Raw genomic sequence first — 27,995 nt, forward strand, 5'->3', positions numbered from 1 at the left:
TGATGTTATGAGCTTTATAAACTTTTTTTGATGCCTAAAAAGACAGGTGAAAACTATGTGCCAATCTTGTGTACATCCAGATTCTCTAAATATTCCCTTGCTGGCTAATAATCACAGCTCCCTCTAGGAAACTTTGCCATCTGAAATTAGACTTTTGGATTTGAAAAGCTAACACAGGCTACTAAATTAAAGGGACAAACCTTCATAAATGGCACAGACTATCTCCCCAGTACTCTTCTATTTGCTAGTCCCTTTAAGTCTAGTCCTGGATGACTAAGGTGGGTTAGGTTTAATCTTTAAGTATTTTAATAGTTATCCTAGGGATAAAGAATAAAACTAAATATAATTGGTACCTCAAGTATTATAAGACACTAGGAAGAAAAGCAAAGTAACAAAAAAGATTTTGTACACCTGACTACTGTATCTGTAACTTCAAATGTGTTACCTAGGAAACTTATGTACAAAGTAACTAGTTCTTGAAGATAAAAATTATAGAAACACGTAAAAAAAAAAAAAACTGCTGTAGCTGTATCCAAACAGATCCCTGTTCTTAAAAAAGAAACAATCAGAAGTTGGGTGATGATACTCAAAATATCTAAATTAAAGAAGTGGCATCTTTCAGTCTCAAATAGGTAAAAGGCACACAATCTAATTCTTTAATTGCATTTTAAGGCTTCGCCCTCCGTAAGGCTCAACTTTTACTGTGGTTAAAATTAAAATTACTTTCTCTAAACTCTTTTTCTTTCTAAACTCTCCTTTTGAAAGGATCTGTTGTAGAGATCCTTTATTCACCTGCCCTTATTTACATAAAGACTAAAATGAAGATAATAGAGTTAGGGTCTTAGTATTCAGAATGCTTTTAACTGGTGACGAGAAGGAAGAAGCCTATAGTTAAATATCCGAGAAATTTATTTGATATTTGCTTGAATACAGTTTATATAGAAAGACTGGAATTGTTTGCTTTGGGTGCCCCTGGTAAATCTCATGGAGGCACTGAACTACAAAGGGGTGTTAATCTGGAGACATCAGAAATGGAAATCACAAGCCCAATTTTAGGACTGTTCTTAAAGATTTGTCTCTAGTGAAATTAGGCCACTCTCTTAAAAACTGCTCAATGTGTTGGAGCTACTGTGTGAAAACAGCTGACATTTAAGAGGGCATTTCATGTTCTGGTCTGTTAGAACATTTAAATACTTGGAAATAAAAAATATTTAGCTTTGAAGTTTTCAATACTGGAAAACTTTTGAGTCTAGGGTTTACAGCCAGGAGGAAGGGCTGCTCTGTGTTCCTTAAATTGGACTCTGTTTCCAACAAGGTTAATCTTCAGCTTTGGCTTCCATTTCTTCTGCATCATCATCTCCATCCACTTCTGCATTTTCTCTTTCAAGCCTCTCCAGCTGCCTCGCAAGTTCAGTCTCATCTGTATCTGTGACCACTTTGGGCTGTGGAAGCAGAGGCATGATTTCAAAGTAGTTAAACAGTACACGAATTCAATTTCAATACTGTTACTGCCTAGTGCTTTAATTTTAACTCTTAAAGAAACACTTTTCTTTCTATCAACTGTCATATCTGTTCACTTTTGAGTGTTGACTTATTACTGATAAATTCCATTAGGTAACAGAAGAAATCTATGAGAATAAGAGTACAGGAAAAAGATGTATGTATTAAAATGGAAAATAATTTTCTGTCCTCTTTATAAGCTGTAATTTAAAATATATGAAATAATCCCAGTGGCTGTATCTTTCAAGACCATGAATAGATGTCCTGTAAAAAACACATCTTCTGGGCCGGGCATAGTGGCTCATGCCTGTAATCCTAGCACTCTGGGAGGCTGAGGTAGGACGATCCCTTGAGCTCAGGAGCTTGAAACCAGCCTGAGCAAGAGGGAGACCCTATCTCTACTAAAAATAGAAAAAATTAGCTGGGTGCAGTAGTGCATGCCTGTAGTCCCAGCTACTCAGGAGGCTGAGGCAGGAGGATCCCTTGAGCCCAGGAGTTTGAGGTTGCAGTGAGCTATGATGATGCCACTGCACTCCAGCCTGGACAACAGAGCGAGACTCTATCTCAAAAAAATAAAATAAAATAAAAAATATTACTCCTTTTCACAGAAGGAACCATTATTTATATATATACACATTTATATATATGCAAAATATATATAAAATATATATGGAAATTAGGTTTCGTTCTTGTTAAGATGAAGAAAAAGAAAGACAACTACTCGTTTCTAATCCTGAGATCAAATTTTAGGCATCCCACATTCAAATTCTGACAATAAATTTCTCATTTTTATTGTCTACTTTTACCCTGGAGCAAAAAAACAAAAAAACCAAGAAAACCCCCTAATACCACCAGGTGACCACCGCACCTGAATAACCATCCCACAATATGACACTGCAGTGCCATAGTTCTTATTCACCTATATAAAACCCCTTTTAGGACCCTTTGAGTCAAGGATTATTTTAGGCTTAGCAGAATTGTAATCTTAAACGTATCTGATGTTTTAAAAGGCAGTGATCAGTACTTTAGAATACAAACCACCTAGATGACTTCAGTTTCTTAAAAAACTTTAAGAACAAAGTAAAAATGAAGCTACTGATCTCACCTCCATTTGAACATTGAATACACCCCTCTTTTCCTCAATCTTTTCTTTGATAACAGCCATAGCTTGATTGAGGACAGAAAGGCCTTCTGTTCTCTCCAGGGTTGTTGTAGTCATCACATACCGAGGAGGAGCTATTAGATTAATCTAAAAGAGAAAGACAAAAATTCAATATGAAAGTACCTACAGAACATACAACTATTACAATGTTTAAGAACTATTTTTCTAATCTGCTACATTAACAACCATCCCCAAACTTAACCCCTACCTCCGTAGGCCAGCAATTTGGGGCTGTTTGTTAATGCAGCAAAAGCTGATTGACAGTTACCTAATCTAGTAGTACAAACAGCCCCTTGCAATACTGTATATAAGGCCAGGTGTGGTGGCTCACACCTGTAATCCTAGCACTCTGGGAGGCAAAGGCGGGAGCATCACTTGAAGTCAGGAGTTAGAGACCAGCCTTAATGAGACCCAGTCTCTACTAAAAATAGAAAAATTAGCCGGGCGTGGTGGTGTGTGCCTGTAATCCCAGCTACTCTGGAGGCTGAGGCAGGAGAATTGCTTGGGCCCAGGAGTTTGAGGCTACTGAGCTAAGCTGACGCCAGGGCACTATAGCCCAGGTGACAGAGTGAGACTCCATCTCAAAAAAAAAAAAAAAGAAAAAAGAAAAGAAAAGAAAAATACTGTATATAAAGAATTATGACTTCTGGGTATCTTTGGTGGCTAAACTAACTATAGTAAAATGGGTAATTTGTCTCTAAACTAATCTGATGGAAGAAATCCTTCTAAGAGATTCTCAATAACCACCATCCAGTTTATCACTAATGAAAGATTCAGATCAAAACTCATAAAAGTTGTGTGTGTATAGATTAGAGGACATGTTACCCTTTCAAGGTGCTATGAGTATTTTGGGCACAGCAACTCTTTATTGTAAAGGAGGATTAGCATTGTTGGCCCTCTGGCAGTAGGAATCACCATCCACTGTGACAACAGCAGTGGGAACAAAAGCCTCAACATAGATCTGATTTGGTTTAGGAAGATATTTCCGCAGGGAGGAAAAAACTGATGACTCACCTTGATGGGCATGGTTTCCGTAGAACAATTCAAACCTGCTCTCAAGGCTTCTTTTACAGCATCAATGCCTTCGTAACCATAACAAGCCACTTCAATATCTAAAATTATAAAAATTCAACAGTTGATACCAAAAAAGTACAAAAAATATTAAAAAGTTTAAAAGAAATCAGAGATATGGCAGATATAGTAGTATTCAAATACTTATGAAAGCTTTCATTACTTTTTCAATTAGAAATCAATCCCAGCCGGGCACGGTGGCTCACGCCTGTAATCCCAGCACTATGGGAGGCCGAGGTGGGTGGATCGTTTGAGCTCAGGAGTTCGAGACCAGCCTGAGCAAGAGCGAGACCCTGTCTCTTCTAAAAATAGAAAGAAATGATTTGGACAGCTAAAAATATATATAGAAAAAATTAGCCGGGCATGGTGGCTCATGCCTGTAGTCTGAGCTACTCGGGAGGCTGAGGCAGTAGGATTGCTTGAGCCCAGGAGTTTGAGGTTGCTGTGAGCTAGGCTGACGCCACGGCACTCACTCTACCCCGGGCAACAGAGTGAGACTCTGTCTCAAAAAAAAAAAAAAAAAAAGAAATCAATCCCAGATATTTATTTTCACAATTAAAAACATCTGAATATACAGTAAAACTGTATCTTCTCATCCACATCAAGCCACCTAAAAATGAAACTATTAATATAAAAGACAGAGAAATTCAGCAAACACCATAAATTCTGGTATGCTTAGGTTAAAATCCTGACGCCAACCTCTCTGTACTATAGTTCCTTATTTGTCAAATGGAGGTAAGGAGGAGTGTGGTGCACACTGAATGAAACAATAACTGCAACTGGTCTAGAGCAATTTAAAAATTGCATACCGTTTGGTTCAGCAATTCTACTTTTAGGAATTTGTCTTGAAGAACACTTGTGTAAATGGGGAAGTATATATGTATAAGGATGCTAAAAATTTGCAATGTTATGTTCATCAAGAGGGGACTGGTTTATGTTAAGGTTTATCTGTTGTATACTTACCCAGCCATCAAAAAGACTGAGAATGATCCCTATGTTCTGCATGGAAGGGCACTCATGATACACTGAGTGGAATAAGCAAATTGGAGAAAATTCTGCATGGTATGATCTCATCTTTGTAAAAATAAAAAAAAATGTTATGTGACTGTAAAGAACACACATTCTTAAACTCGATGTATATAGGAAAATATTCCAAATTATTAACAGTGGTTAATCCAGAGGCATGGAATGACACTGCTGTCCTATTCGAATATTTTAAAGTATGCAGGCCGGGCAAGGTGGCTCACGCCTGTAATCCTAGCACTCTGGGAGGCCGAGGCGGGAGGATCGCTTGAGCTCAGGAGTTCTAAAGGCATGTACAACCATGTCTAGCTAATTTTTTCTTTTTTTGTAGAGATGAGGTCTTGCTCTGTTGCCTAGGCTGGTTTCAAATTCCTGCCCTCAAATGATTCTCCCTCCTCACCCTCCCAAAGTGCTGGATTACATGAGTGAGCCACTACTCAGCCAAAATTCCTTTAAAAAAGGACTAACTAAAAAAGTCAGTTAAAAAAAAAAGAAAAGAAAAGAAAAAGAAAAATCCTGACAGTTTGGGTAAAAGAAAAAAGAAAAAAGGGGCTAACTTAAGTCTAGGTGCACTCATATGACTGTTTCCATCTGTGTCACTATATATATTTTATAATTCAGTAGAAGCAAAAGTAATTTCTTAAGCTTTTCTTACTATGAAAAAAATAAACATTTAGAAAAATTTACAGATGTTGACACAGCAACATATTCTTTGGTAAGTCTTATTATTTGACAGCCCCTCCCTGCTTTTTTTTTTTGGAGATAGGATCTCACTGTATTGCCCAGGCTGGTCCTGAATTCCTGGGCTCAAGCAATCCTACACCTGTCTCCTGAGTAGCTGGGACTACAGGCACACGCTACCATTGTCAGTTTAACAGATTTTTTGAAGCACGCAAAATATTGTAAAAATCATTTACCTGCACGAATTTTGACAGCCTGTGGGGTCAAACGCCTATTAATATTGTTAATGAGTACTTCTCGTTCATCTTCTTTCAAATCTAAACTATCCAAAATAGATGGGTCTCTGATTAAAAAACAAAACAGAAAAGGTCAAGGTTACATTATTAATTATAAAATGAAACACCATGGAATAATGCACATAATAATAAAGCACAGGCTTTAGTGCCAGAATTAGAGTTCAAATCTTAGCTTTGCACTTTAATAAAGTAACTGTGTGTCTTTGGGCCTTTCCAAATCTCAGTTTCCAAATGTGTAAAATGTATTTCACAGGAATGTGTTGAGTATTACATGAGATAATGCAAGTAAATTACTTAGCAGTGTATAACAAACAGAAAACACCCAATTGATTACTATTAAGAGAAAAATTTTAGACATCTGGCTAAAACAAGCAATTTAATACCTTTTAATACATCTGACATTCCACTATAATTAATTAAGTACTTCCAAGTAATAAGCAGTCCCTGTTTCAAGGAGTTTATAATCTATCTTGAAAAGAGAAAAGACATGGAAAAGTTTGTAAATGTGAAAGTACAGCCACTGGCATCAGGAGAGGAAGGTATTCCTTCCAAACGATGGGGTCAGGAAAGGCTTCATGCAGAAAGCAGCATTTCATCTGACCCTCCGTGGTATCATAAAACAGGGACCAGGGTTGCAGTAACTAGCATGTTTGTTGAACTAATGAACAAATGAAATAATGACCAAAAGAATGGTAATACTTTAACAAGCAAAGGTAGAATTATTTTAAGAAAGTTATGATATATAAAAAAGGAATGGCTTGAGCAAGCATCAGGCTTAAAAAGAAAGGGGTCTGGTTAAGGAATGAAAGGGGAAAGAATTTAGGTGGAGGCAACTTTCATTCAGCTAATACAAAGTAACAAGAAGACAAACCAAGACAAACAAACAGAAAATGGGCAAATGAGATGAACAGATGTTTTACAGAAGAAATACAAACCGTCAGGAGTATGCTAATCAAAAGATACTATTGTACATCCACCAGACTGGCAAAAGGAAAAAAAATCTGAGATATATACCAAATGTTGGTAAGAATGAGGAGAAACAGAAATACTTACACAATTACTGCAGGGAATATAAGTTGTAGAATCAATTTGGAGAGTAATTTGCCAAAACCAAGTTGTTTTAAAGATTGATTGATCGATCTATCTCAATCTTATGACTCAACAATTCCATTCCTAGGTATATGTCTTAGAAACTCAAACATGTACACATGGAGACATATACATAACATATTCATCACAAGCACGGTTTAAAAAATGGGGCAAAAGGGAAAACTTACCTGAATACCTCTTAAAAGAGGAACATATAAAAGTATATTCTCAATATGAAATACTATACAGAAATCAATAGGAATGAAGTACACATCTATCAATTTGGAGAAATTTTGCTCAGTTAACAGCTTACACATAAAAATGCAAGCTACAGAAAGATGTAACAGATTACATTTTAAGTGAAAGAAAAAAATGATTTGATATATTCTTTATGGATACATATATGCAGTAAAACCATAAAAACATAATACATAGTAATAATTTCAGAATAGTGGTTACCACTGATGAGTGAGGGGAATGGGTCTAGAGAGGTAAGACATTATTTCCAACTATCTCAGAAATTTTATTTCTTAATCAAAAGAAAAAAAAACAAAGCACATATGGCAAAGAATTAGCATGAGCTACATTTGGACAATAGCTACACGAGTGATGAGGCAAGAGGAGTGCTAAGGGAAAGGGAATAACACATGGCAAGTCTTGGCAGTAACAGAGGGGCTACTGGAGCTAGAAGCTAAAGAGGTAAGCTGGGGCCAGATGATGACAGTGAGGTAAGAAATGTACTGACTGAGTCGTACAGGACAGAAATACAAAGCAGTGCTCAACGGTTAATAGCACAAACTCTGAACAGAGCCAGAATGCCTGGGTTTGAATACTGGCTCTATGATTTGTTAGCTGTGTGACTCTGAACAAAGCAATTTCCTCAACTATAAAACAGCAGTAACAACAGCACTTATACCATGTTACTGTTAGAATTATATAAATGTTAGCTATTATTATTATTCCCACCTTTTCCACATGTTATACCAAAACCAAAACCAAAACAAAAAGGGTAAACTGGGAGTAGTTGGCTTGCTGGGGGCCCTAAAAGTCCCAGGTATCATTCAGCCATTCTGAGGGGACCAATATTTCTTGGCAGCACAAAGGTTGGGAAAGTAACCTCAGTGTGGTGGTAAGCTGCTTGTGGAGCACTGAAATTTAGGAAGGAGTGGGAGGTGAAGAAGAGACAGCAAGTGCAGAGAACTGAGGGAGCCTGGCTGTTAAAAGGACACAGTGCTTGCTATAAGAAAAAGTAGAGGGAAAGTAGAGAAGTTCATTTTTAGTAGAAATGGAAGAAACTAGAGAATATTTTTATGCTGATGGAGCAAAACCAATAAAGGGAAAGGCGAAGACCCAAGAGAGGAAGTAACTGATGAAAAGAGATCCCTGAGCAGTAGCTGGGCATGTATGCTAAGATTAGTTTGAGAGCAGGAGGGACACAAATTCCAGTGTGACAGCAGTATAGGAGGAAATGACAGGCGGGAAAGTGCTATGTTTGTTGAGATGGTACCAAAGTAGTTCTTGTGCAATAGCTTCTATGGGTAGTGAGCACACTAGTTGAGAGGGAGGTAAGAGGAGTAGAGTGGTTTTCTGAGGAAGAGCATGGAGAAGCTCTAAAATAGCCACTACAAAATGCAAGAACTGACCAGGAGCAGAGGAGCAGGAATGAAGGCTCGGCTAAGTTTGGAGACCATGAATATGCAGTGGCACCAACCTGCAAGACCATGATTTTTCCTAGCACTATCCAGCAGTCTACAAGTGCAGAGAAGGCAGGAACACTAATACAAGGCTGAATGCAATAGAAGGAAAAACAGGGCAAAAGCTTATGATATTGGCAAGAAAGTTGAAATGATGAATCATGGCGTGTCTATCCTGGATAAGAAAGAGAAGGCAACAAGGGTAAAAACAGGGAGGAAAAAGGTTTGGAATCAGAGGCTAATACATAATTAAAAAGAAACAGGCCGGGCGCAGTGGCTCACGCCTGTAATCCTAGCACTCTGGGAGGCCGAGGCGGGTGGATTGCTCGAGGTCAGGAGTTCGAGACCAGCCTCAGCAAGAGCGAGACCCCGTCTCTACTAAAAATAGAAGGAAATTATCTGGCCAACTAAAATATATATATAGAAAAAATTAGCCAGGCATGGTGGCGCATGCCTGTAGTCCCAGCTACTCGGGAGGCTGACGCAGTAGGATCGCTTAAGCCCAGGAGTTTGAGGTTGCTGTGAGCTAGGCTGACGCCACGGCACTCACTCTAGCCCGGGCAACACAGCGAGACTCTGTCTCTAAAAAAAAAAAAAGAAACAGAGTAGGACTATGTGGGAGCTGGAAGGATAGGAGGCTTAAGCAAAAGAACAGAATGTGTGAATTAAAGGTTTCAGTGGCAGAGCAAATCCTAGCCATAATAAGGCCCAGGTTGAAGCCACATGGACTACTGGCTAAAGTGGTATAGGCTGAAGGTCAAAGGAATTGAAGTAAAGAAAACAAGAGGTTACAGTTTTGGATAAGACACCGATAGTGGTCCTAACATCACCTAGGTCAGTCATAAAACTCGGAAAGGAAAACGTGTGAGGAAGCAGTGTGAGATGAAATCATATGGCTTATGAATCTATATAACTATGGTACATGAAACTACACAGACTTGACCATGTAGGATTGGCCTACATCATGGGGCTTTTATACTGCAATATTTTAATCTAAAGTTGATAAGAATTTAATACATGGATGTTGTGCCATTAAATGTCAGGCTATCAACCTGTATACTAGACTCAGGGTTGTGATATCAAGGTAGAAGCAGAGTCAAGAAGGTATTCTTACGAGACTGCATGCTTAAATGCATCATAGGCACCATATCCGGGTCTCTTGTACTTGTCATCAAAGACCCAAGCAGTCCTCTGGAATAGGCTTTCCAATTGCTCATCTTTGGTGTATTCTAACACCTCAGCAACATGACGAAGAATGCTATAAACCTAGAAAGAAAATGAAGAGCTCAACAATTCAAAGATAAAAGATCTAAAAGAAAAAAAGGATATTTTTACATTTTAGTAGACAGCATAATTTAACAAGTAATTCCTTAACAACAAAAGATCTCCATTCAATCAATACTGTCCAGCTTAAAAACAGAGAAAAAAAAAATCTCCATACAAATTCTTTCTCCATAGAGAAATATTTATCATCCCATAATAAACTCAAGTGGGTATGACAAGTAAAAACAGTACACAATTTAGGGTCCTAAGTGCTGGATCAACAGGACAATTAACATCTCTGAATCTGTTTTCTCATCTGGAAAAGGAAGACACTAGTATCTCTCCTTCTTACTGCATAGAGCTCTTGCATAGATCAAATACATACAAACACACACTATAACCAGAAAACTATCATACAAATATAAGCTGTTACTACTCCATTCGAAATTATAGAAAAAGGATTGAGATTTTAGTATTTCTTTTGCTGTTATCATTTAATAATTATCCTTCAATCTTACCCACTTGCCAAACTTTTTCTAACCTAAAAATAACAGGGTTTAGAGAAGGGAGGTTTTCATATTAGTTACACATGAAAATTGAGTGAGGAAAGGTACTAACACTGAAAAACTTCCATCTTAATCATCCCCATAAGATCTATTAACACATTCATTTTAACAATATCCTAGGGAGACAAAAAATACTAAGTTTTTTAGAGCAGTGCCTCTCAAACTTGGCGGGCCCCAAGACTTGGCATTTCTAATACGCACTCAGCTGATGCCACATGCTGTTGGTCCAGAGACTACATTCTGAGTGGGAAGCTCCTAGAGTTTATTAAAAAGAGTTTTCTGGCGATGAAGCATAATATGGCTTTTTGTTCATCTTTTGTAAAAAGCAAAAGAAAGCTATTAGGAAGTCTTGTCTTTCTTCTTAAAAACAATTCCACACGAAACACAAACCATAGCATATGGGATGGCTAATGTCATCGACTTTCAAGGTTGCCCTCTGCTGGCAATGGCCTTACATTTTACAAAATCTACTGTTGGCTTTGAGATTTCATTCTTTTTTTTGTGATTTTTTTTCATGAAAGTGTCCTTTTATTTTTTCCCACTTATTTTTTATTTGTATATATTTATGAGGTACAAGTGCAAGTTTTCTATACTGATATACTGCAATGTGGTTAAGTCAGGGCCTTCATTGCATACAATCACTGAAGCAATACACATCGTACCCTCCAAATAATTTCCCATCACCCACTCCCTTCCTCCCACCCTAAAAAGAGACTTTACTGATAATGTTTTGAAATGTGTAAACCACATTACATGAAAGTAAACAAACCAGTAAAATAAAGGAAAACATTTGGGTAATGGTCTGAGGGCTTTTAAAACTGTATTCTCTCTTCTACTGGGATTAAGCAAGATGTTTAAAATCTTCTCTTCATTTGAACATTATTTTTTTGGGCATTTTCTCTTGAGGACAGAAACACATGGCAGAAGAGAACAACAGACACCAGAAAAGGGCAAAGACAGCAGAAACAAAGGAAATAGTGCCATTAAGAACTGAGGGTGGGCCAGGAGCAGTGGCTCATGCCTGTAATCCTAGCACTTTGGGAGGCCAAGGCAGGAAGATCATTTGAGGCCAGGAGTTCAAGACCTGCCTGAGCAACATGGTGAGACTCTGTCTCTACAAAAAAATAGAAAAATTCACTGGGCACAGTGGTGCATGCCTGTAGTCCCAGCTACTCAGGAGGCTGAGGCAGGAGGATCGCTTGAGCCCAGGAGTTTGAGTTTGCAGTGAGCTAGGCGGACGCCACGGCACTCTAGTCTGGGCAACAGAGTGAGACACTGTCTCAAAAATTAAAACTGAGGCTCTGAGGATGTAGAGTGAGGGATACTCTAAAGAGGACCCAAGAATAGAGAAATACAGATAGAAGCAATGAAATGCCTATTCTTTACTAGTGCTTATTATGGATGGTAAGTACGAAGGAAATTATAGCAAAAATAGTAAGAAAAGTAACTGGCCCCTGCCTTGCTTTCCTGGATTCACAGACATTTTACAAACCCTTGCTCATTCTTAATATACAATAGCTGGTTGTCTGTTAGTCTTCTCCCAGAATAGGACTGAAAGTCAAGAACTCTGTGTTATGAAACATCCCAATCAGAAATAACCTAAACCAGCTGAAATCACCCATAGTTAATTTAACCTAAAATGGCTTCAAAACACTAAATTCCAGTACTGATGTAAAAATATTAGATCATCAGCAATGCTTCAAGGTAGTAGTACCATGAGATAAAAAAACAAGGTAGTCATACTCTTTTGAAATTAAGACTTCAAATTATTTTTTCCACGTAACACATATTTGGAAATAGAAATATAGGGTTGTTTTGGTTTTCATTCTTCTGCTAAGAACACAAGCTAAGTATTTATTAAAGACAGCAGACGAATTTGATGCAAAAATCAACTTACAGTTTTGGATTTTGTGAATTTGTCTTCACATTTGATTGCTTCCTCTGGAGAAACTCTTCTTTTTGACAAATCAATATATCCTGTATGAGGAAATTTTGAAAAAAAATTATCTCTATCCAGGTGCCAGTATACTATCATAAACAATCTCATAACCAAATTGTTTGATTGGCATACTTTTAATTATTCCCTAATAAAAATCATATCAACAAAATGCTTGGCGGCTGAGAATGCCTTATCTGAAATGCCTGGGACCAGAAGTGTTTCAGATTTTGGAATATGACTACCTTATACTATACTTACCAGTTGAGCATCCTTAATCTGAAAATTCTGAAATCTGATATTCCAATGAGCAGTTTTTGAGCATGAAGTTGGTGCTCAAAAAGTTTTGTATTTTGGGGTATTTCAGATTTTGGGTTTTTAGATAAGGGATACTCAACCTGTACAAGATTAGAGATTTTTCTTTTTCTTTTCTTTCTTTCTTTTTTTTTTTTTAAAGACAGAGTCTCGCTCTGTTGCCTGGGCTAGAGTGTCGTGGCATCAGCTTAGCTGGCAGCAACCTCAAACTCCTGGGCTCAAGCAATCCTCCTGCCTCAGCCTCCCGAGCAGCTGGGACTACAGGTGTGTGCCACCACTCTTGGCTAATTTTTTCTATTTCTAGTAGAGACGGGGTCTCACTCTTGCTCAGGCTGGTCTCGAAGTCCTCAGCTCAAGTGATCCTCCTGCCTCAGCCTCCCAGAGTGCTAGGATTACAGGAATGAGCCACCACGCCCGGCCAAGAAGAGAGATTTTGATTTATTTTCAGAAATAAATTTTTATCATCACATCATTGTATATTCTCTATTACCTTAGTGGAGGGAACAAATAATTTTCAATTATTCAAGTGAAAGCTAGTCAAATGCCTCTCCTTCCCTGACTTCTTCCTCTCCCTGTGCTTCTACAGAATAGGTATTTACTCTAATCTTGATTTAGTTTAAGGAATGAGGCTATCCTCATCAGAAGTCACACACACACACACACACACACACAAAAGAACAGAAATTAAAACTATCTACCATCTACTGAATGACTACCATATCCAAGTGACTGCTAGCTGCATAGTTAAGCATCTCATTGAACCCACACAAAAGTCCTGCATGGTACATCATCATCCTCTTTCCTATACTCCCCACCATTTTTTAATCCCAAGAAAGGTTAAGTAACTTGCCAAGGTCAAATAGCCAGAAAATAGCTGAAACCCACAAATCTGTGTGCCTGGTTAGGACTTCCAATACCATGATGAACTAACAGTGGTGAGAGTATTTTTGCCTTGTTCCCAATATTGGAAGAAAAGTATGTTCACAGCTTTTTCTTAGACACCCTTTATCAGATTAAGGAAATTCCCTTCTATTTCTAGTTTGCTAACTTTTTATTATGAATGGGTGTTGAATTGTGTCAATTTTTTTGCATGTATTAAAATGGTTGATTTTCCTCCTATATTGTTAGATATGTTGATGTGATTTCAGACTTAGTGTTTCCTTTCATAAAGGTATGACTTACATATAGTAAAATTCACCACTTTTAGTGTATAGTTCTGTGAGTTTTAACAAAAGAATAGTCATGTAACCACCACCACAATCAAGATCCATCACCACCCCTCTCAAGTCATTATAAACAAATGGGTACAAGTTTCCTTGTGAATACATACTTTCATTTCACTTGGGTAAATAACCAGAAATGGGATTGCTGGATTATATACTAAGTATATGTTTAAGTTTAACTGCTAAACTGTTTCCCAAAGTGGAAACAGTTGCTCCCAAGAGCAATGTGGAGCAGTTCTAACTGCTCAGGTGATTTTTTTAAAAAAAGGCAATCTATTAGGTGTGCAGTAGCATCTAATTATGGTTTTAAGTTGCATTTTCCTAATGACTAATGTTCAACACCTTTTCATGTGCACATCTGACATTCATTTATCTTCTTCAGTGAACTGTCTATTCAAATCTTTTGCTTTTTTTCCCCTTGAGACAGAATCTCCCTCTCTTGCCCAGGCTAGAGGGCAGTGGCGTCATCATAGCTCACAGTAGCCTCAAACTCCTGGGCTCAAGTGATCCTCCTGCCCCAGCATCCCAAGTAATTGGGACTACAGGTGTGTGCCATCATGCTGGTCTAATTTTTCTATTTTTTGTGGAGAGGAATTCTTGCTCTTGCTCAGGCTGGTCTCAAATTCCTGGCCTCAAGTAATTCTCCTGCCTCGCTTCCAGAGTGGCAGGATTACAGACAGGTGTGAGCCTCTGGGCCTGCCCTTTTGCTCCTTTTTAAACGAGTGGTTTAGATATCAGTTTTTAAGGTTGTTAAATAGTTTTTAAAAGAACATTACTCATTTTTTTTTTTTTTTTTTGAGACAGTCTGACTGTTGCCCAGGCTAGAGTGCTGTGGCGTCAGCCTATCTCACAACAACCTCAAACTCCTGTGCTCAAGCGATCCTACTGCCTCAGCCTCCCGAGTAGCCGGGACTACAGGCATCCAGGACCATGCCTGGCTAATTTCTTTCTATTTTTTAGTAGAGACGGGGTCTCGCTCTTGCTCAGGCTGGTCTTGAACTCCTGAGCTCAAACAATTTGCCCACCTTGGCCTCCCAGAGTGCTAGGATTACAGGCGTGAGCCACTGCGCCCAGCCCTACTCCTTAATTCTGATAAAGTCCATTTGGTCAATTTTTCCTTTTATGGATTATGCTTTTGGTGTTATAGCTAAGAAATCTTTGCTTAACCCTGAGTCAAAAAGATTTACTTCTATGTTTTCTTCTTGAGGTATTATAATTTTGGACTTTACATTTCGGTCTATAATTCATTTTAAGTTAAATTTTATATAAGGTGAGAGGTATGAATTCAGATTCTTTTTTTGCATATGGATGTCTAGTTGTCCCAGCACCATTTGTTAAAAAAGACATTTCTTTCTTCATTCATTTGCTTTTGTACTTTTCTTTTTTTTTGAGACAGGGTCTCGCTCTGTCACCCTGGCTAGAGTGCACTGGCATCATCATAGCTCACTGCAACCTCAAACTCCTGGGCTCAAGCAATCCTCCTGCCTCAGCCTCCTGAGCAGCTGGAACTACAGGCGTGTGCCACCAGTCTGGCTAATTTTTTCTATTTCTAGTAGAGACAGGGTCTCACTCTTGCTCAGGCTGGTCTTGAACTCCTCAGCTCAAGTGATCCTCCTGCCTCGGCCTCCTAGAGTGCTAGGATTAAAGGCATGAGCCACCATGCCTGGCCTGTACTTTTGTTGATAATCTATCGATCATGTGAGAGCAAACAAAGTTTTGATTGTTAAATCAAACTGGCATTCCATGCATCCTATTTGGTCGTGCTTTGTATCTGTTTTATGTATTGCTAGATTTGATAATCATCTATTTTACTACGAATTTTTGCATTTAGGTTCCTTACAGATTTGGTCAGTAATTTTCTTTTTTTAAAAAAATAATGTCTTTGTCAGGATTTCTTATCAGGGTTATCAAGTCCTCAAAAAATTAGTCACGCACTGCATGACAATGTTCGGCCAACAATAGACCGCACATAGTATGGTGGTCCCATGAGATCCTAATACGGGTGCTTGCTTTAGCAGCACATATACTAAAATCGGAATGGTACAGAGAATATCAATGTGGCCCCTGTGCAAGGATGACATGCAAATTTGTGAAGTGTCCCATATTTTAAAGAAAAATTACTAAAAAAAAAAAATTACAATACCCTATTTTTACTGTTCCTTTTCTATGTTTAGACATACAAATATTTACAATTGTGCTACAACTGGCTATTCAGGATAGTAACATGCTGCAGAGGTCTGTAGCCTAGAAACAGGCTATATCATCTTGATTTATGTAAGTACACTCTGTGATGTTTGCACTATGACACATTTCTCAGACCATATCCCTGTCATTAAGCACTGCATGAGTGTAAGTGTTCCCTCCTCCTCAATGTTTTGAAACTTTTTATGACCCATATTATTTCTGCTTTAAATATCTGATGCAATTCATCAATGAAAACATCTGAGCCTAGAGTTTTCTTGATGGAAAGGTTTTTGAATTTGAATAAATTCTATTTCTCTAACAGATATGGAACTATTCAAATTTTCTATTATATCTTGTTAGTTTTGGTAAGTTGAAAATTTCAAACATTTTGCTCCTTTCACCTAATTGGTAGGAATGATTGACCTAAAGTTGGTAAAAATATTCCCTCACTAGCCTTTTAATGTCTGCAGCACCTGTAGTGATAGCCCCTCGCTCAGTCCTGAGATTGTGTAATTTGTGTTCTTTCTTCTTTTCTTCCTCAGGCTAGTTAGTGGCTTATTAATTTTGTTCTTTTCAAGAAAACCAACTTTTAACACTGTTAACATTCTCTACTATTTTTCTAACTTATTTCACTAATTTTTTTCTCTTTATTCTTTCTTTTCTTTTATTTACTTTTGCTTTACCTTCCTCTTTTCTTTTTTAATTTTTTTTTTTTTTTGAGACAGAGTCTCACTCTGTTGCCCCAGCTAGAGTGCAGTGGCATCAGCCTAGCTCACAGCAACCTCAAACTCCTGAGCTCAAGCAATCCTCCTGCCTCAGCCTCCCGAGCAGCTGAGACTACAGGCATGCACCACCATGCCCGGCTAATATATATATACACACACATATATATATATTTAGTTGTCCAGCTAATTTCTATTTTTTTTAGTAGAGACGGGGTCTCGCTCTAGCTCAGGCTAGTCTCGAACTCCTAGTTCAAACAATCCGCCCGCCTCAGCCTCCCAGAGTGGTAGGATTACAGGTGTGAGCCACTGCGCCCAGCCTTTTTTAATCTTAAAATGAAAGCCTAGACAAATATTTGGGGTTTTTCTTCCCAAAATAAAATGATACCAATTTCAAACTTAGTTCCATGTGATCAGAGAATGCATTCTGTATCCCAGTCCTTTTAAATTGTTGTAAGTATCAATCAGGTCAAGGTCTTTACTGATTTGTCTGGTTGTTCCATCAGTTGTTCAGACCTTGTTCAAACCTCCAACTACAATTACAGATTTGTCTACTTTTTTGACTTTTCAATTTTTGCATATATTTTGAAACTCTATTATCAGGCATACACACGTTGACAATTGTTTTTCTTCTAACAAACTGATCCTTTATCATTACAAAATGTCCCTGTTTAACTGTGGTAATACACTGTCTTTAAATCTACTTTATCTGATATTAACATGCTTGTCTCCTTACGATATTGTTTGCATCTTTTTCCACGCATTTATTTTCAACCAGTATGTTTTTCTTTTTTTGGAGACAGGATCTCTCTGTTGCCCAGGCCAGGGAGCAGTGGTGTCATCTTAGCTCACTGCTACCTATAACTCCTGGCCTCAAGCATCCTCCTGCCTTGGCCTCCCAAAGTGCTAGGATTACAGGCGTGAGCCACTGCACCTGGCCCCTAGTATTGTCTCTTGTAGACAGCATTATCATTGGGCTTTGCTTTCTTATCTATTCTAACAATCCCTGCCTTTTAACTGGAACACTTACTTGATTCACATTTAATGTAATCACTGATATGACTAAATTCAGGTCTGCACTTTAGGTATGTTTTCTATTTGTTCATTCCTGTTTTTGTTTCTCCTTTCTTGTCTTCTAGGTTAACTTAGCATTTTCTAGAGCTCTAATTTATCTTTGGCTTTTTATTAATACTTTATCTTTGTATTTAATGGTTGTTCTAGGAATTACAATATATATCTTTTTTTTTATTTCAGCATATTATGGGGGTACAAATGTTTAGGTTACATATATTGGCTTTACCCCACCTGAGTCAGAGCTTCAAGTGTGTCCATCTCCCAGGCGGTGTACACTGCACCTACAATATATATCCTTAACTTTTTAGAGGCAATATTTTTTTACTGCATGTGAAATATAATATCATATAGATATTTACCCCATATCTCCTGTCTTTTGTGCTTTAGTTGTCAAATGTATTATGTCTCCTTTAAACTGTGTTCTGTGTTTTCTCTGATTCCATGTTTGTCTATTTGGCACCCATTCATTACAGAGTCAACTGTATTATAATAACTATATATATATATATATATTTTTTTTGAGACAGAGTCTCACTCTGTTGCCTGGGCTAGAGTGCCGTGGCGTCAGCCTAGCTCACAGCAACCTCACACTCCTGGGCTTAAGCGATCCTCCTGCCTCAGCCTCCCGAGTAGCTGGGACTACAGGCATGCGCCACCATGCCTGGCTCATTTTTTCTATATATATTTTTAGCTGTCCAAATAATTTCTTTCTATTTTTAGTAGAGACGGGGTCTCACTCTTGCTCAGGCTGGCCTCGAACTCCTGACCTCGAGCGATCCATCCGCCTCGGCCTCCCAGAGTGCTAGGATTACAGTCGTGAGCCATCGCGCCAGGCCTAACTATATATTTCTTATTTTCTGTATTCTTGAGGCTCTGACATTTGTGGCTATGTTGACTGGGAAGAGACTGCCTCTCCCAGGGGAGAAGTTAGCAAAGGGTCTGCTTGGGAGCATGCCTTTCATATGCAAACTAGCCAATCTGGAGCCAACAAACTCACACAAGCCAATATTCCCCCAGCCATAAATCAACCTAAGGCCAGGTACCAGACAACTAGGGACAGCTTTTATGCCCCAAGACCCAACAAAATCATTCTAACTAGCCAGTCCCAAAGTAGTTTGCTCTGTTTTGCCTTGCTTTTGCTGCAAAAACCCCAATAAAAGCTCTTGCCTAGTTTTTCACCTAGTTCCTTGTGTCTTCTGACTAAAACTGATGCTTTCCCCTGTGGCCTGTGTTGCATGTCATGCCTCTTCCTCTCAGGAAATGTAAGTAATAAAACTTTTCTTTCAATGGCATTGGCTTCTCCATGTCATCACTCAGTCAATCTCCATAGATTACAATTTCACAGGTACAAATGAGATAAAACATATTTCAAAGAAATTAAGAGGGGGGAAAAATAGTCTTTTCCATTTACCTACATACTTTCCACTTCAGGATCACATTTCTTTAGCCTGAAGAACTTCCTTTACCATTCATTTCCTATAATGCAGGTCTATTTGGCAATAAATTCTCTTAGTTTCTATTTACTTGAAAATGTCTTCATTTTGATCTTCATTATTGAATTTTATCTTAAGATACACAATTCTGGTTTGACAGTTTTTTTCTTTCAGTGCTTTAAAGATGTCATTCAACGCTTTGGCCTCCATTATTTTCAATAAAAACATCACAGTAATCTGTACCACTGTTTCCCTGTATGTAGTATGTTTTTTTTTTAATTTATTTTTTTAATTATTATTTTAGCATGTTGTGGGGGTACAAAAGTTTAGGTTACGTATATTGCCCTTCCCCCCACCCCTCTACGTACTATGTTTTCAAGACGTTTTTATCTTCTTTCTTCTTCAGATAGTTTGACGTGCCTAGATGCAATCTTATTGTATTAGTACCCATCCTGCTTAAGGCTGTGGAACTTCTCAAATTTGTAAATTTATGTTTTTTTTCCAACAAATATGGGAAACTTTTAGCCATTATTTCTTCAAGTGTATTTTCTGCCCTTTCTCAGCTCTTCTTTTTGAATACAGCTTTTGATATTGGATAGGTTACTGAGACTGTGTCCATATTTAAAAAAAAAAATTCTTTCCTGTTCGTCAGATTGGTTAATTTTCAATGCGCTATCTTCAAGTTTCACTGACCCTTCTTTTGTCTCCCATTTGTTGTCAGCCCAGCCAGTGAATTTTTCAGATATTACATTTCTAGAATTTATATTTAGTCATGTGCCACATGATGTTCTGGTCAACAACTGCAAATACAACTGTGCTCTCACTGAGATTTTAATGGAGCTGAAAAATTCCTATCACTACTGCCACCATAATGCAGTTAGTTTGTTTTTTTAAAAATAAATTTAGTGTAGACTAAGCATACAGTGTTTATAAAGTCTACCGTAATGTACAGTAATGTCCTAGGCCTTCACATTCACTCACTGACTCATCCAGAGCAACTTCCAGTCCTGCAAGCTCCATTCAGATAAGCATGCTATATAAAGGTACCATTTCTTATTTTTTATGGTGCATTTTTACTGTACCTTTTCCATGTTTAGATACACAAACACCATTTTGTTATAACTGCCTACAACATTCAGTACATAACACGCTATACAAGTTTATAGCCTAGGCATAACAGGCTATGCCATATACCCTAGATGGATAGCAGGATATACCTTCTAGGTCTATGTAAGTACACTATGTTTGCACAATGACAAAATTGTCTAATGATGCATTTCGCAGAATATCCCCATCAATAAGTGACACTTGACTATAGTTCTTTGTAAGAGTTTCTAATTTCTCTACTGAGATTTCATTTCATTCATTCCTTACAAACATATTTTCCTAATGTGCTTGGGCAGTTAAAACGTCTGCTTTAAAATTCTTGTTTGCTAACTCCAACATATGGATCGTCTCTGGGTCAGTCACCATTGTTTGTCTTTTGTCTTTTGTATTGGTCATACTTCCCAGTTTCTTTGTATATTTAACAATTTTGCATTATATCCTGAACATTGTGCATGATATGTGGCAGAGACTCTGAATTCCTGTATGTTTCTCTTAAGAACACTGATTTTTTTTTTAGCAGGCAGTTAAATTGTCTGAACTCAAAACTATGAGCCCCCTCTCCCCAGGTGGAAAGCAACTGTATCTGTTCAGATTTTTACCCTGCTGAGCTACCTGGAGTCCACCCTGTGTATTAGTAATTCAGGGCTCAGCCGGAGATTTGGGCAGAATTTATATAGACTTAGGGGCTTCTCTCTTGGTGGCTCTCTCCTTTCTCTAATCCCTAGAACTACCATCACTTTCCAACTACTGTGACTGTCCAGAACTCCTGTCTCCAGTTCTCAAGCCAGCAAGACTGCAGGTTTTCCACTAGAATCACACCTGCCCTGCTTGAAGCTGTCTTTAGCGTGCACTCAGGCAAAAAACCCGCTAAAACAGAAAACATATCCAGTGCAGTTCCTTTCTTGTAAGTGTCAACTCACCTTCAGTTTTGGCCTGCTTTTGGTCGATCCTCATTGTTTTTAGGTAGTTATTTTTTATATTTGTCCAAGGTTTGTCCAGTAGGACCTAATCCTATAGTATCAAAATGGATCCACTCTGGCCAGGTGCTGGTGGCTCATGTCTGTAATCCTAGCACTTTGGGAGGCTGAGGTGGGAGGATCACTTGAGCCCAGGGGTTCAAGCCTAGCCTGGGCAACAGCAAGACCCCATTTCTACAAAATTTTAAAAATTAGCTGGGTGTGGTGGTGTGTACCCGTAATCCTAGCTACTCAGGAGGCTGAGGCTGAAGGATCATTTAAGCCCGTGAGTTCAAGGTTGCAGTGAGCTATGATGCTAGGATGACACCACCGCACTCTACCCGAGGCAACAGTGGCAGATCCTGTCTCGGGGGTGGGGGAAGATCCCCTCAATAGGAACTTTTGTATTTTTATTTAATCAGTCCCCACTTTGATCATTTTCTGGTTTTAGTTAATACTGCACAAATGCTGCTATGGGAATATTTTTACATGTATCTATTGTACTTATGTAAGTATACTTTTCCATTTTTTATGACTGCAACTAAAAACTTACTTGATTCCTTTTGCATATATTTTATATAACGGAAAAAGAAGTACAAGACAAGTCACTATTCCAGGTATTACTAAGGCAGCAATGTAAAGACTTCCACAAGTTTAAGAAACAGTCTCAGTCATAAAGTAGTTTCATAATTTTAGACGGCCTACAAATAAGCTATATAAAAACATTTAGAACGATCAAATAGCCACTACCTAAGGGATAACATAAGACATCCTCAAAGTGTATCATCTAAGATTATATTCAGAAAAAAATTAAAATGTCAGCACGTATAAAGTTAATCACTTGCAGAAGCGAGAAAGTATAAAAGTAGCTGGCTGATGAGACTCAGAAGGACAAGTGTAATCAAGTTGACTTATATGCAGTCTTTCAAGTATGATGGTAACTACTGACCTGAAACTATCTAATAAATTACAGTACAATGGCTGAAACCAAAACCTACTTAATGGTATTATACACAGTGTTTAAAAAAACAAAATGTTCACAAAGGAGATGATTTACATGGGGTCCAGAAGAAGGCACCCAATAAGTAAATCATGAATACTAATCCAGCACTGAAAGATCACACAGGATCTGGGAGACACAAAAATTCTAATTAACAGAGAGAGGCCAGGTGCCATGGCTCACAACCGTAATCCCAACACTGTGGGAGGCCGAGGCAGAAGCATTGCTTGAGCTCAGGAGTTTGAGACCAGCCTGAGCAAAAGCAACAAACTGTCTCTACAAAAATAGAAAAAAAATTAGCTGGGCAACTAAAAGAAAAAATGGGAAAAATTGGCCGGGTGTGGTGGTGTGTGCCTGTGGTCCCAGCTACTTGGGAGGCTGACGCATGAGGATCACTTCAACCCAGGAGTTTGAGGTTGCTTTGAGCTAGGCTGATGCCATGGCACTCTAGTCGGAGCAACAGAGCCAGACTCTGCCTCAAAAAAACAAAAAATTACCAGAGAGACATACAGTTCTGGATTCAGGTAGGGAGGGTGGGTGGCTGTGTGTGTGTGTGTACGCATGCGCACACATACACAGTATAACAGTATACTGCTTTTTCAAAGCTTATGTTAAATATTTCTGAAACCCATTTACCTTTTTGTTTTTCCATGCTCACCCAACAATTTGATTACTAATTTAGCTTTAAATTAAGAAAAACAAGAAAAATGCATTCAACACATTCAGGCCCACCAATGTAGATGGATGAACTAGTACTCTGGCCTACTTATCATCTGAGTTTAATAACCATGAACAATTACCAAGATCCTGATACATACTGAAAATAAAACTCAAGTTATTTGACCAAAAAACTGGGATATACGACTAATTTAAGAGGTCTTGCTTAGATGGCTAACTGGCATCCTTCTCTAACAACTGTGTATGTAAAAGAGTTTAAGTATAAAAGGCATTTTTTTAAACTGCAGCAGATAATTTACAAAAAACATGTTTTTAAATAAACAATTTTAAACCTGAAATTTATATTTTAGATATTTTTCTCACTTACCTTTTTCTTTGTCCACCCTAATGACAACCACACATTCATTCCTGCCAATTCGGATGAGTTTGTTTATAGAACGGATACGCCTTCTGGACAATTCACTAAGAAGAATCATGCCTTCGATGTTGTTGTATTCCAGCAAGCTGACATAAGCCCCCATTTCAGCAATAGATCTTACATTTACCATCACTACATCTTCTACCTCAGGAAATTTGTGTTGATAAAATCTACAACTTAAACCCGGCATTCTGCAATTAAAAAAAAAAAAGAAATAAATAAGTGTTCAGTAAGGTCAAAATAAAGAAACATCAATCTCCTACATCAATAAAAGATAAAAAACAGTCATTAGTCTTCTAATCTCTTTAAACTTCTTAAATGGTATCAGAAAACAGATAGATGTTTAGGAACCAAGCTTTAATTTTTATTTTGCTCCACATTTTTGTAAGGCTTGGGTGATTCTCTGCCATCAGTTTGAGAAGAATCATAAAAAATAATGACTGACTATAAAGCACTGTGAGACCTAAAGATTAAAGGAATACCTCAAGAGTAAAATACTATTTTAATACGACCACTTTAAGGAATATCAAATGATGGGATGCATCACTACTATTATAACCTATCAGCAAAACTAAAGCTATTCTTTCACCAAGCCAGTTAAGACTATGTGTGCTACCCATCCACTATATAAAGAGAAGAATTTTCTAACTACCTAAACCCTAACCAATACACCGAATGATATGTCCTATTTCATTTATTATAGCCAAAATTACAGTACCACATGTCAAGGAGACAAAAGCTAAAAAATTTCTAAATCACAAAAATAAATTTAATATATCCTCCTCCATTACTGTAAAGTTCAAGTTTCTCTTAACCTCCAAGCATTAAAAATATTTAAAATTATTCCCTCTGATCCACCCAAACTACTTGCAGTATCACTCCTTCTATGACCCACACCTTGAAATCACACCATGGGTAGAAGTACATTCTAAAAAGGAAGCTCTCAAACTAATCATGGCTGATGATTTTCATGTTTTTCTTCTAACATTAACCTATTTACTATTGTCAGAGCTCAAAAGATAAGCAGTAATAGGACCTAAAGGCCTAATAAATATTTGGGAAAATTTATTTTTTTCTTATTAACTGGGAAATAAGGCTCCCATTACTTGATGTTAGAGGTAGACCATCTATATCCAGCTTGTGGATATATCCACCAGAGCACTGCTGTAGTAAAGTTTGAGAACTGCTAAGTGGCACCCCCAAATATCTTCCCAGTGTCTTCCTATTGACTTACATATCTTTCCATTACCTACAAGATCCTTTATGATCTGGCCACTGCCTAATTCCTTGCAGTATCACTTTCTCCCTAGTTCTCCCCATTTTATAAAGAAAGTGAGGCACAGGTTAAGCTACTTGTTCTTTCTCATATGCTAACAAACGATAAAAGTCAGGATTTGAATCATGAAGTTTGGACCCAGAGTTTGTGCTCTTATGGATGAGAGTATATTTTCTCCCAACATTGCTGATAAATATTAATATATTACAATTAGAGATATTTTAAACAAAAAGCAACATTAATATACATATTCAGTGCTGGAGCATATGCTACAAATTGGTGTAAACTATTACTACTAATCTATCCTGTTTAAAAACAAAAAGCAGCATGTTAATGACAGCGTATTTCCTAGTTGCTTGGCAAAAAAGGGATTAAGCAAATAAAGAGAAGTAGACATTCAACAGCTAGAATCACCAAGATACAGCTGAGCTGGCTGTTTCGTTTTTAAACAGAGCTTTGAAGGGAGTGGTGAGGGAACTGCTGTTGGTTCTCTGTATGTAAAGTTCTCAAATTTGAGAGCTAAAAAAAGTTTCAAACTGGGTATCAAAATAAATGCCATGGAAATGTGTGGAAGTTTTAAGAGATTTAACAGGTGCAAGCCACATTACTTACCAAGTTTCTCCAAACAGTAAAGATGATGCTTTTGGGGAAACAAGGCTTAATCTGATGGTTAAAGAACACATACAACAGTGTAAAAGAATACTGAAGGGAGATAATTAATACTATTTCTTTAGGAGGCACATGTCTCTTTGCAACATAAAGGGTAAGTAAAAGAATGCTGTTGATAGTATGTTATTAACAGGAAAGACAGCAAGCAGTAAGTACCAAAAGAATCCATATCAAAAAAACACGTATTTTGGTCCGTAGATTTTGAATATCTCGTTTTATGAAATGCTAATAATGTTTTAAAAATAAGTTTTTTTTTTGTTTTACCTTTTCTTTAATCATTCAGGAATACAGAAACCACACTATTCAGCCCTTCTATCATTTTTCTAAAGCATTTTGATTGATTTTATTTGGCTCTTAACAAGTGTCAAGTCAGGCAAGTAGCACAGCGAACTTTGGGAAAAGTCCTAGAATTGGCTAGTTAGTCCTTGCTCTCCTCCTACTTGCTAGCTGTGGTTGCTTGGGAAAGGTATCCCCTTTGAACTTGTTTCTCATCCCTGCCATGTACCTCACAAGTTTGTTGAGGGTATCAAATGAAATAAAATATATATAAAAACAGTTTGAAGAGCATAATGTGCTACACATACATAAAATATTGACAGGCAAAGGAAGTATTATTTCCATTTTGTAATCTGTTAAAATAATTTTTTAGCAGTACCTACTATGTGCTAAGCACTACTGATACAAGAATCTTAGCTAAGGAATTAAGTAGACAGGGAAACTAGTAAGCAAACAATTGCAATATAAGGCGGTATGAAAGGACTACAGTGAAGCAATCAGTTAACAGGGAACCAAGAACAAAAATATTAAATGACCCCCTCATGTATTAAGTACTAGAGTGGGAGTTAAACCTGAGTCTTTTCATATTAAATCCAGAGTGTGTTTAACCCACAGAGCCTCAGTATGTCAAGAGCACTAATTACCGTTATGTGTTTTGATGTAAAAAAATAACCACCTTTCCAAATACATAAACCAAACTCCAAGCTAACTTCAAATACCTTGCATAGTCAGTAATTTGGCCTGGATAAATGGTAAGAACGACTTCTATCTTAAACCAGTGCATGGTCAAATTACCATAATGGATACAGGAAGTCCACATTCCAAAGTGTATTATGTGATGGGAACAACTCTTGTAAATAATTCTAATTTGGCTCTAACACTTACTATACTGTGCATCAGACAACTACATCTTCTGAGAATCAGTAACTTTCATTTGGCATCAGATGAACTGAGAATACGCAGTAAGTACTATATAAGTAATCTTCAAACTGTTGAAAGACAAGAGTTACAAGATTTTTCCTTGAATAACAACTCATTTGAGAGAAAATCAAGACTTCTCTGCTATACCTTTTCTCCAAAAAACAGTGTTTCCTGTTTAATGAAAAGTAAAGCAGCCTAAGTTTTAGGGATAATTAAAGGGACCTCAGAATGAATATGTAATTAACCCTAAAGTACTCCCTTATCTTAGGCTTTTATTTAAGCTTAACTGTTACGACCACACGGTTCTATTCGCACTGACGCCAAAATGCGACAAACCGATACTAACAGTTCATAAACTTCTCGAAAGTATGACTTAGTTTCAATTCAAGGGGTGATTCACTCTACAGAAATGCACAACTAAAATGATAAAGTAACTTGAGCTTCAACTTTAAAATATCAATTATCAGATGAATAAACTATTCTTTGACCCAGATCTTTTCAACACGGTGGCTCATCTTATTGGTTCCTTGGAGAAGAATCCGGTCTGGTTTCCACTGAGAGGCAGGGGAAATTTTTGGTAGTACTGCTGGGACGGAAGAAAAAAAGAAAAGATGGAATCCTCAAGCCCGGAAAAAGCAAAGCGCTCAGCGTCCTGAGCCGGGGGTGAAAGGTAGAGGTAGGGTGTCACAACGTTCTCTCGAGGCCGCCCCACCGTCAAGGCATCCTCACTTTAAGCGTATTGAAGAGACTGGTACAATCCACTTGGCCCACTTTCCTTCACGAGATTTCTCTGCTCGAACAAATCAGCCCCTGGAACACAGGATGACCGACACCGAGCCGGCGAGGAGGCCCACGACAGAGCCAGCGGGTGGTGGCGGTGGTGTCCAGCCACTTCCCGCGCAGGGACGGGAAAGGGAGGAGGTGTTAGCCCTGGGCCTACCCTTTCTCGACCACCCATGTCACTGGACACAAACCAAAGTGAGTTCTTGGAAAAACAGAGCCGTGGGATTAGTCACCTGAGGTTTGTGTGTGAAACACGCGCTACAGTCCCGCGCCGCGCTCTTCAACCGGTGAGACCAGATTTGATACACCCTAACCAGCCGCCCTCCTCTTCAGCGTGCGCTTCACTCAACCCCACCGCGCATGCGGAACCACCTCGCATCGCGCAAGCGCCGACAAACTAGAAGGCCCCTCTTTATCACTAATCATAGAGTCTAGGTCCTCCGAGAACAAAGAAGACCGTAGATCATAGGAGGACCCGAAAAGTACTGTTTCTCGCTATCTTTAGTTTTCACTAAGTAACTTTCAAAGCGCCAGGAGGAGAAAGGATTCTGATTCCTTATCCCTGAAGAGTGAATCCTCGCTCAAAGTTTTAGTCAACCATGCGATGGCGCTGTGACCAAAGACGAAAAGTGATGGAGGAGAAGGCGTGTACTCTTCTCTCCTATTCTTTGGCCCGACG

The 27,995-nt window shown here is 38.1% G+C and overlaps 1 protein-coding gene and 1 non-coding gene across 2 annotated transcripts; one reads left to right on the forward strand and one right to left on the reverse strand.

Moving 5' to 3' along the window:
- Positions 1-891: 891 nt before the first annotated feature.
- Positions 892-27,975, reverse strand: EIF2S1 (eukaryotic translation initiation factor 2 subunit alpha). Its single transcript, XM_045565386.1, has 8 exons — positions 27,550-27,975; positions 23,341-23,582; positions 12,243-12,322; positions 9,631-9,782; positions 5,674-5,780; positions 3,677-3,774; positions 2,606-2,749; positions 892-1,442 (listed from the first exon to the last, which is right to left on the reverse strand). Exons 2-8 carry the CDS (start codon positions 23,579-23,581, stop codon positions 1,317-1,319), a joined length of 948 nt encoding a protein of 315 aa, XP_045421342.1. The 5' UTR covers position 23,582; positions 27,550-27,975; the 3' UTR covers positions 892-1,316.
- Positions 15,822-15,928, forward strand: LOC123631174. Its single transcript, XR_006733042.1, has one exon. It is a non-coding gene; the product is annotated as a U6 spliceosomal RNA (small nuclear RNA).
- Positions 27,976-27,995: the final 20 nt, after the last annotated feature.

This window comes from Lemur catta, chromosome 1 (genome assembly GCF_020740605.2).
Source record: "Lemur catta isolate mLemCat1 chromosome 1, mLemCat1.pri, whole genome shotgun sequence".
In the NCBI taxonomy this organism is placed as follows: domain Eukaryota; kingdom Metazoa; phylum Chordata; class Mammalia; order Primates; family Lemuridae; genus Lemur; species Lemur catta.

Bases quoted from the DNA above. Each gene is read 5' to 3' on its own strand.
- EIF2S1 (XM_045565386.1), bottom strand. From the start codon at position 23,581: ATGCCGGGTTTAAGTTGTAGATTTTATCAACACAAATTTCCTGAGGTA. The intron at 5,781-9,630 runs GTAAGAATACCT...TTTTTTAATCAG, and splicing joins GCATTTAAGCATGCAGTCTC to AGACCCATCTATTTTGGATA. The intron at 1,443-2,605 runs GTGAGATCAGTA...CTGCTTCCACAG, and splicing joins TATTCAATGTTCAAATGGAG to CCCAAAGTGGTCACAGATAC.